General features: G+C 44.4%; 1 protein-coding gene across 1 annotated transcript in view; it reads left to right on the top strand.

Moving 5' to 3' along the window:
- The first annotated feature begins 6,322 nt into the window (after positions 1-6,322).
- TRANK1 (tetratricopeptide repeat and ankyrin repeat containing 1) overlaps positions 6,323-10,594 on the top strand; it is a 75,940-nt gene continuing 71,668 nt past the window's right edge. The window contains exons 1-3 of the mRNA XM_049766468.1: positions 6,323-6,333; positions 7,578-7,695; positions 9,621-9,726. Of these exons, the coding sequence (XP_049622425.1) occupies positions 6,323-6,333; positions 7,578-7,695; positions 9,621-9,726 (235 nt within the window). The remainder of the gene's footprint in view (positions 6,334-7,577; positions 7,696-9,620; positions 9,727-10,594) is intronic.

The following is a 10,594-nucleotide window of genomic DNA, read 5'->3' on the forward strand; positions in this document are numbered from 1 at the left end:
AATTTTAATTAGAGAAATTGAAACTTAATATATTTGTTTTACCAAATAATGAAGTGGTTTTTGTCCTCTTTTAGAAATCCTTAATCGGGGCTCGAGTGGTGGCGCAGAGGTAGGGTGTTTGCCTTGCATGTGGCTGACCTAGGACGGACCATGGTTAGATCCCCTGGAGTCCCATATGGTCCCCCAAGCCAGGAGCAATTTCTGAGCACAGAGCCAGGAGTAACCCTTGAGCGTGACCCGGTGTGGTCAGAAAAACAAAACAAAATAAAACAAAAAATAAATCCTTAAACTTTACATAAATTTTATTGGTATAATACTCTTTTGGCAAAAATTTCCTAGAGGTTCTAAGGCTAATATATAAAGAAAATACAGTTAGAGTTGAAGCCTATGGGAATGTTCCCTTTGTCCCAACCAGATTTGCACTCTTGCTATCATCCATAGTAACAGAATGAGTAGGGAGTAGCAAGGGAGCATAGACAGTCATTTTAAAAGCACACGTGGGAGGCCAGAGAGATAGTGAGTAGTGTATTTGCCTTGGTTGTAGCTGACCCAGGTCAGATCATTAGCACCACAAATGGTTTGTCCCCTATCACTGCCAGGAGTGCTCTTTGAGAGCAGGAGTAAGCCCTGAAATCAGTCAAGTGTGGCCCCCAAAATAAATAAATAAATGAATAAATAAATAGCACTTTGGGGGGTAGGGATGTAGCTCAGCTGGTAGAACAGTTGTTAGCGTGTGGCTCTGAGTTTGTTCCCTAGGACCACAAAATGAAACAAAGAAGCAAAACACAAAAAACACTTTCAAGGAAGATAACTCAGAGGCCAAGGATGTTTGCTTGGCATGCATGGGACTTGGACTCAATCCTTGGCAGAGTATGACTCTCCCAAACAATGGCTGGAGTGATCCTGGTCCTTGTTGCTTGGTACTACTAGACCTAAGCAGCATCACTTTGCCGGACCCAAGCATTGAACCACTCAGTGTCTTTTTTAGTCAAGTATCTCAGGGACTACTCCCACCCCCCAAAATAACAGCATATTCTACTGCTTGACTCATTTCATCCCTGTCCTTGGGACAGGGTTCTCAAGTTGCCTGTTGCACATACTGTTCTGTTTTTCAAATGTGTGCAGATTAACTTTTATCTTCAATAAATGGTTTATTTCTTCTCCTCCCTACACACCCTGGTACAGATATTTCTGCGATGGCAAGAAAGGGGAAGGAGGAAAAGAAATTAGATCAGCTTTTGAGGTTGGTGGCATAGAGGGTCATGGAGAGGTATCGCCTCCAAAAAGAGATAGGTCAGGGAAAAGAAGGAATGAGGCCATACCCATTTATGCGACTAGGAAATGCCTCTCATATAGAGAGTGATGGTCCAGACCAAGATTGTTCCCCTGGACATTAATCCTGGTGTATGATGTTGAGAGTTGGGTTCCACCCCAAAGTGCCATTGGGCAGGGGCATCGTACCAACCAAAGATACACAGTGCACAGTCTGTCCTCTCCACACAACTAAGTGGACATTCATCCCTCAGGTTAAGTTCTGTTCACAACTACCTAGACCCTTGTTTTGCTGAGTATCCATCCCTCTGTGAAAGTTTGGTCTAGTTTTAGAGGGACAAATTCAAGAATCATGTCTGATCAGTCCTGATAGTCACTTCAGAGCCAATTGGGTAGGGAATCTTGGCCTAGAGCATAGTCTGGAATGTTGGTGTAGTTCTGGATGAACACATCACTTTGAGTTTGTGGATTTATTACCTACTAGGAAGAAACTATGGTCAGTGAAAGGTCTTAGCTTTGGAGTTTTTTCAAAACCTACCACCAGGGCCAGAGGGTCAGGAACAGAGCTGCAATGAAATAGGTGTGTTTATTGCTTTACTCTTTATATATTGACATTTCTGTGAATGTACAAGTTTCAGTGTGGGTATAGGCATCAGTGTGAGAGTGTAATTATCTGAATGTCTCCAGGCTTAACAGTATTTAATTCACACTGCCTTTCTTAAATTATTGGGAAAATATCACGATCATTTTTGAATTTTTGATGTACTTAATTGATATTCTCAGAATATTCCATAGGGTAACCATTTCTATTTATATTTAAATGAATTATATATATATTGATAAATGTTTAAGTAGGTCATATATATTTATATATGTATACATACAAATGGTTAAAAGCACACATAAAAGCAGATTTGGGGGGCTGAAGAGATAGTACAGTAGGTACTTTGCCTTGCATGTTGCTAATCTGGGCTTGATATTTGGCGCATCATATGGTCCCTTGAGCCTGTCAGGCATGATACCTGAATGCAGAACCAGGAGTAAGGCATTGCTAGGTATGGCCCTCCCAGACCAAAGCAAACAATAGAGGAAAATAATTTCAGGACTACAGAAAAATATCACTAAAGATTATTTATTAGATTTTTTAAAGGAATTTTCAAAAGCAATACTGGAATTTAGTGGCCATAATCAGAAAAACTTCAAAATCTTGAGGGAAACAGGATTTCCAACCTAGAATTTTATTCCCAGTTAAATGATCAAGGGTGACCTCTTCCGAAAAAAAATACTCTCTAAAATAATGACCTGCTGATACATCAAAAACACTAACAACAACAGGAAGCATTATTTATGGACACTAACACAACCATCAAAAGGGTTGAGCTGACAGGTCTAAAAGTGACTGCTGTTTTAGGGCAGAAATCAATACAGAGGCAGGACTGCTCTTAATGCCAAGGCATTGTACCCTTGTCATGAAAGATCAATTTGCTACCTTTATTTTCTACCTAGTTTGTACTTAAAATGATCAGTATGCCAGAGGTTTATGTTGGGGACAATTTTTTTGAAGCCCTTAACTGAGAAATGCCAAGTTGATTCAATTATTTGGAGACTCATGGTGGTCTCCAGATGTTATTTCATATATCAATCACTCGAAGAAATGAAAAAAAGTTGATTTCTGTAATCTTCTGCTTCACTCAATCGAGCTTTGCGCCTACACAATACAGAACAGTCATTTTCTTTTTTGTTTTTCCTTCTGCTATGTGTAACTACAGGCCAAATATAACCTCCACTAAATTTTCTTGTCCTGGAAAATCTTTTTTAAATTTTGTATTTCTTTTTAAAATATCTTTATTTAAACACCTTGATTACAAATATGATTGTAGTTGGGTTTCATCATGTAAAGAACACCCCCCTTCACCAGTGCAACCTTCCCATCAGCAATGTCCCAAATCTCCCTCCTCCCCACCCCCCTGTATTTGAGACAGGCTTTCCACTTCCCTTTCATTCACATTGTAATGTGATAGCTGCTTCTCTAGTGTAGTTACTTCTCTAACTGTGCTCCCACGCTTTGTGATGAGCTTCATGTTGTGAGCTGGACCTTCCAGCCCTCATCTCTTTTTGTCTCTGAGAGTTATTGCAAAAGTGCCTTTAATTGTTCTTAAAGCTGAGTGAGATTATTCTGCGTCTCTCTCTCTCTCTCCCTGACATATTACACTCAGCATGATAGTTTCCATGTCCATCCATGTATAGGAAAATGTTCATGACTTCATCTCTCCTGATGGCTGCATACTATTCCATTGTGCATACATACCAGTTTCTTTATAGCCGTTCATCAGAACAGCCATTTTCAAAGCTCCCCGCTCCCCATTCCAGGGGTCCCTGCCCTTTGGGAACCCCTGGAGTCCAGTTTACAGAGTGCAGGGAGAGGTGCAGTAACCAGGCCACCCAATGGGGTCTTTGGGGATTTGGGGGGGGAGGCTGTACAGGTGATCCCCTTCTTTATGGACTTTGGACAGGAAGCTTGGCAATTCAAAGCCGCTCAGTGGGCGGGGCTACGCGGGGGGGGGGGGAGAGCCGCGCCGTGGGCGGGGCCACGCGAGGGGGCCCTCGCGGATTGGTCCCTGGGGGAGGGCTGAGGAGGAAGAGCGAGGGGGAGGCCGCGACGTGGGCGGGGCCACGCGAGGGGGCCCTCGCGGATTGGTCCCTGGAGGGGGCGTGGCCACGCGAGGGGCGTGGCTTGGGAGCGGGAGCCGCCGGCGCCGCCACGGGAAGCGCAAACGCCCGTCGAGCGCGCGGGAAAGCCGCGAAGCGCTCGAAGCCATGGCTGCCAGCGCCCCGGAGCCGTCCCCCGCCTCGGGCTCGGGGTAAGCGCCGCGGCGACGCATCCACGCGCACCAGACGAGACGGAACGGGGGCTCGTCGCTCGCCCGCGCCGCTCCGCGTTCGAGGGGGCCGCGTGGCAGCGCCTCGACGCCCGCGCGCGTTCTGTGCGGCCCCCGGGGGCCCCTGCGCGCCCCGAAGCCGGCCCGGCCCGGCCTCCGCCTGCTTCTCCCGCGGCTCCCTCGGGGCGCCCGGAACCCCCTGCCCGCGGGGGCCCACGTCGAGCCCGGGGTGCTGGGCCGCAGACGTGCGAGTGGGGAAACTGAGGGAAGCCCGTGGGAGCTAGGGGGAGCCCGGGCCCCCCCTGGACCCCCTCTCAGGGCCGACGCTGCGCGGGTGCAGAACCTAGCTGGTGCCAGCGACCTTGGAGGGGCGCAGGGGGGCAGGCTGACTGTCTCTCTGGGTGTCGCCCAGCCTCGTATTCGTGCCCCATGGGGGCCACTTGTGACCCGGCGGGAGGGTCAGGGGCCTGTGGCCATCTCCCCCCCTGTCCCCAGGGCCAGGATGGATGCCCGGGTTGGAAGCCCCTTTGCTAAACTCAAACTCTCCTTCTCTCAACAGGGGACTGGAAGAAAGGGTGTCTGCATCCTTGATGCTCAGACCTGGACCCCATGGCTTCAAAAAGGCCTTTCGATCCCTTTTATTTTACTTTTTAAATTTGTACTGTATTGGAACAATTGTTAGCTAGAGACCTTCAAAGTTGAATTTCATATATACAACGAGTCCAGGGCCCTTCCCATCACCAGTCTCAACCTCCGTCCACCAGTGGACTCAGACAGCATCCTAAACCATCACTCTTTGCCCCTGGCCAGCCAGGGTAACAGGCCCCTTTGAGTTTGGATTATTAAAGTTTAGGTCCCTTGATTCTATTATCATTCACTTTGGCTTGGCTATTTAGTTCTGTCCTTCTTGATTTCCCCACCAATGCATCCCAGACCTTGTGGCCCCTGGCCCACAGCCTTTCTTTTTTCCTTTCTTGATTCTTTTTTTTTTTTTTTGACCAAGACCCATCACAGAGACCTTCACCCACCCTTCACACACCCTTTAGAAATACAAAATTCAAGCTGTACTTTCACAAGATGCTTATCTCTGAAGAGCAATGCTGTTTTCTCATTTATTCTTTATTTTAATATACTCATTAATTTGATCCATTTTGATTTCCATAATTTTGGTTTTTGGTTTTAGCTGACTACCCTGGCTATCTTTGGGGCAACCCTAAGGAGGCTGAGAAGATCAGCAATTCCCAAGTAGGGGTGCCTACTTGGGGGGTGCAGTTAGAGTAGGAGAGGGAAGAGAAGGGAAGAAATTCCTACCCTAGTCCGGTGAGCCCCCGGGGAGGGGGTAGGCAATATGTGCACCACAGCAGCAGTATCTGCAAAGGCTAGCAGTGGGGTGGTCTTTCCACCTCCAGAGATTCCCCCCAGACATGGGGTCCAGTGGTTTCTTGTGTGGCACCGAGGGGTCAGAGGGAGGGCTCCTGGCCATTATTTTGTGTGTGAGTGTGTGTGTGGGAGGAGTGGGAAGAAAAGTCCTATACAGTTGTCACAAATGCTGCCCTTAAAAAACTCAAAAGGGGATCCTTGAAGTTTCTCCTAGAATTTTTCACTGTGAGCTGAACCCAGAGTGGGCTTGGGGATGATTTAAGTGATAACGAGACTCATCACCCTATGAGTGATTTGTGGCACCTCTGAGATTAGGCACTTGCTTGCCTGATTTCCTAGACAATGGGTTCTACTTACCAGTGAGATACTTTGCCTTGGTAGAATTCTTTTTCTTGGGGTGGGGGTGGGGTGGCACGGAACCCAGTGGTACTCTGGCCTTACTCCTATTTCTGTGTTTAGAGATCCGTTCTGGTGGATCTGAGGGAACCATATGTAGTGCTGGGTACTAAACTTGGATCAGCTGCATGCAAAACAAGTGTTGGGGGTGGTGGTGGTTAAAGTATAGCATGAGGAAACTTGAGGTAGTGGTTCAGGTCACCTGGCCATCGGGAAACATTTGTCGTTGTCTTCTTGGCGTTCCTTGATTTGAGGAGCCACACTCTGCTTTCCAGATGACACAGTATACTGGACTAATTAGGAACTCCTGTCTTAGATTCAGTGATCCACTGACCGTAGGTGACTTTAGTGCTTTTGTAACAAATTTCTTACTGGCAGAGGCTCTCAAGGTCAAAATGCCCTTGCTGTGAGAAATCTTTACAAGAAGGCGATTTGGGGACAATGGACAGTCTGGACAGCACAGAAGATACTAAGTTATTGCAGAGAATGCTGTAGTGGACAGTGTAGGTGGGAGAGAGAAAGAATATTCATGTTTAAACTTAAGAAAAAAACTCAACTAGGTAAGCAGGAATTTCTGGAATCCCAAATGTTACACTGCCCAAATCAAAAGTAGGGTTCTTGTTTTTATTTTAAGAAGGAGATTTTGGGGGCCAGAGAGATAGTACAGAGGATAAATCACTTGCCTTGCAAGTGGCCCACTACCATATACATGGTCCCCTAAGTATTGCCAGGAGTGATCCCACTTTCCTTTCCAGGTTAGCTGAGAGCATTATCATTGGATATGGCCCAATCGCCCCTTACAAGGAAACTTTTTATTCACTTTTATAGTAGTGTTAATGTCCATGCTCTTCTTATTCGCCGTCATCAAAGTGCCAAAACCTATCAACTGTCCTTATTTCACGGCTAGTCACTATTTCCACCGATAATCAGCAATGAGGAACTTTGTTTTTGGCCTTAATCTATTGCTGTACAAGAGTTAGCGCTGTGATGAGAATGTTTTGCCATATAGAATATAACTAATTAGTGTTCTGCAAGTATGGAGCTGAACTTTACATTGTATTTAATTTGAATTAATCTGAACTGAACCCACTGCCTGTGGCTCATGGCCATAGTGCTGGGCAGTGAAGATTAACCATAGAATTAACCACAGGGCATCCATTTGGGTCCTACTCTGGGTCTAGGTTCTGCAGATGTTGAGGTGACCCAGCCTACTGAAGAGATGAGAACCCTATTCCTCTTGTTCTTGCTCCTGTTCCAGTGAGTTCATGGCCCTTCCTGGTGTGATCTCATGATCTGACAGCCTATCTGGTGCCTCCTTTATGAGGGAACCTGTGTACAGAGTCTGGTCTTAGCTCTGGTCAATGGAAAACACAGTAGGGGGTAGTCCCAGGGTATTGAGAATATTTCACATTAAAAGCTTCATCAACTGGGAGGCTTTGGAAGTGAGGAAGAACAGATTTGTACATTGTGTGGCCCCCAGGTTTTCTAAGGAGCTACAGGTTCAGGTACCAGAAGCATACTTGGGACCTTTCTTGTTTAAAGTATTTTCTGCTGGCGGAAACCAGCACCAGAATGGTGGACCTTGAAGACTGTTTGCTGTAGCTACAAAAAAGATGGTTTTATTGACCTCCAGTTTGTTCTTGCTCACAGGGTTCCCCCTAAGGACTTAGCTGCGCTACTGTGCAACAAATCCAATGCCTTTTACAGCTTTGGGAACTGGAATGAAGCTGCCAAGGAGTATCTCCAGCGGGGTTCAACCCACGTGAAGGTACAGTGCATTCTGGGGCGGCTGCTACAGCCTCCTCACCCTTCTTTTAAAACTGGAAATTTGCTTCAGACAGATGCTCAAAGTAGCCATGGCATTGTACCTGGGGAATGTCAATACTGCAAGACTTCTCAAGTGCTGAAACACATGTGTAAGGGAGAGCAAAAGAGTGATCTTGGAAGCTAGGAGATGGTAGAGGCCATGTGGAGCTTGTTTTATTTTATTATAGTTAACACCAAATACGAATCTCTTCATGTTTTTTTGTTTTGCTATTTACAAGTTTCTTATTTTCAATGCTTTTTTTTGTTTGTTTGTTTTGGGTCACACCCGGCAGTGCTCAGGGGTTACTCCTGGCTCAGTGCTTATAAATCATGCCTGGCTTCAGTGGATCATATGGGATGCCAGGATTCAAACCACCGTCCTTCTGCATGCAAGGCAAATGCTCTACCTCCATGCTATCTCTTTGGCCACTGAGCAATGCTTTCTTAAATTTTGCAACTTGGGGGATGACTTGACACAAATTCTTCAGAAAGTTTTTCTCAGGGTTGAAAGTAGCACCTTTGGAATGTTCATGGAAACATAAGAATCCAAGAAGACCTTTAAAGTTTTCACAAAATTGAAGTATGATCATTTGATTGAATTTTTCAACAAAATGCTTGGAGTGCCACTCTATTGGCACCATCACATTCTTGGTGACTCATGACAGGCAAGAAGAGGAAAATGAGTGAGGAGGTTGACCCCATTCTTGGTGGATATAATATGTTTTGTCTGGTTAAAGATAAACAGAAAGCTTATGACAATGTCTAAGTTAATTTGAGCAGAAAATTGATACAATAGAGTAATGTTCAATCTAGACTGACTAAGAGTGTACCATTTAGAGTTTGGGGAGGTATATATATATATATATTAGCTTAGTTGACTCTTGAGTGGTCTTCCTTAAGAGTTTTGATGTCATAACCTTGAGGTTATTTATACACTAATTTTTGGGTTTAATTTACAGCACAGTCTTATAAGACTATTAAGCTAACAATATCTTCTTTTTACTATCCTCTCGACTCCACAACTTAGTTACTATCAGAGTTACATTGCTTTTGACTCATTGCAAAGCTCACATGTTAGGGCCGGAGTGGTGGCGCAGTGATAAGATGTTTGCCTTGCAGGCATCTGACCTAGGATGAACCACGGTTTGGTCCCATATGGTCCCCCAAGCCAGGAGCAATTTCTGAGCACATAGCCAGGAGTAACCCCTGGTTGTCACAGGGTTTGGCCCAAAAACCAAAAAAAAAAAAACAACAACAACAACAAAAAAAAAAAACCAAAAAACTAGAACTCATATGTTATGACATTAGATTCTTGGAAGAATTGTTTTTGCTGATTATCTCATTGCTGATCTTGTTTCTACTTGTCCAAGTGCATGGATGTACTGCCAATGGCTACCAAAATGCATTTAAAACCTTTGAGAGAAAGTAGCATATCAAGGAGACTACATTGATAATATTAGGTAGATAATCCCAAGAGACTAAAGATTGCTTCTTAATTAGGGCCCCCATAAATCAAGCCAGTTGGTGACAGATACATGGAAGGCTGGACCCAGAGGGAGCATCAACCTGTTTTAGCCCAGGGGCTTGTTTGTTAATTTCTCATATTTGCCGCAATATCAGAGGTGTTGACCCAAGTTCAACAAACGCTATTTGCTGAAGCACAGTCAGTAATCAAAAGTAATTCTGTTAGTTGAAACATTCTGGAATGAAAGTCTGGGAACTTCTGTTACCTACTATACGTTACCATGACTTAGAGCCACTTGAGTTTAACCGTCTCCTTCCTCATTTTAACTGATTTAACAACATTAAACTCCTCTATTGGAGGATGAGCACTGGAGGGCTTGAGCAGTCTTGAATACAGGTAAAGCACTCCTCTATTTTAAACAGATAGTGGTGAATTATGATGTTGCAAGAGAAAGGGAAGAGCTTTTAGGCTGCTGGGACCTGCAGACCCTGGAATTAAATGAGTGGAGGGATTTAAAGGCAGATAAGGGTGATCTTAGAGAGCTGGTTTATCTCAGTGCCAGTGTTGACATTTTAATGGCCAGGAAACCATTTGGGAAAGGGGATTCATGGCAGTCCTTGTTTCTCACATTCTGACTTTAGTCAGATACAGAAAGCTCTGGGGGAATGGTTTCTTTTTTGCATCCGTTGACTGTCAAATACCACTCAATAACCAAATAATCGCTCCAAATAATAAAAAGTTTCCTATTCTGGGGTGGTATATTTTGAATCCTTTCATCTTTATCCAAAATAAGAGGTTACACTTAACCAGCCTGGAACAGCAGACTAGAGCAGGTAGGGCATTTGTTTTGCATGTGGCCTACCTAGGTTTTATCCTCTGCACCATGTACGGTAACCTGAGCACTGCCAGGACTGATTACCAAGCACAGAACCAAGAGTAAATCCTGAGCACAGCTGGTTGTGACCCAAACACCCTGATATCCCACCTCCACAAAAAACAACAAACAAACAAATGTGACACTTAAATCTGACGAACGTACTGGTTAGTGAACTGAGAAATTTTATGTTTGCACCCTGGCTGTGGGAAAAATTTTTTTTTCTTTTTTAAATTTATGATTGCTACCTAAGTTTTAGATTTTCCAATGGAGTAAAAACCAATCAATAACTTTTTGAGATTGGGGTTAAGTGGAATGTTTTTTTTAATTTTTTTTAAGTGGAATGTTTTAAGTGCTTGTATTTTTTATTAACTTAGTTGAACACCTTCTGTTATATTAGAAAATTGTTTTGATAGATCCTGATGCTGATTCTCTTAGCTGGCTAAAGTGGAGAAGGCAGTAAGTATCATTTTATTGTTACTTAAGAGTCCTATGGTAACAAGAGAACATTTCCTCTGGTAG

This window comes from Suncus etruscus, chromosome 20 (genome assembly GCF_024139225.1).
Source record: "Suncus etruscus isolate mSunEtr1 chromosome 20, mSunEtr1.pri.cur, whole genome shotgun sequence".
In the NCBI taxonomy this organism is placed as follows: Eukaryota; Metazoa; Chordata; class Mammalia; order Eulipotyphla; family Soricidae; genus Suncus; species Suncus etruscus.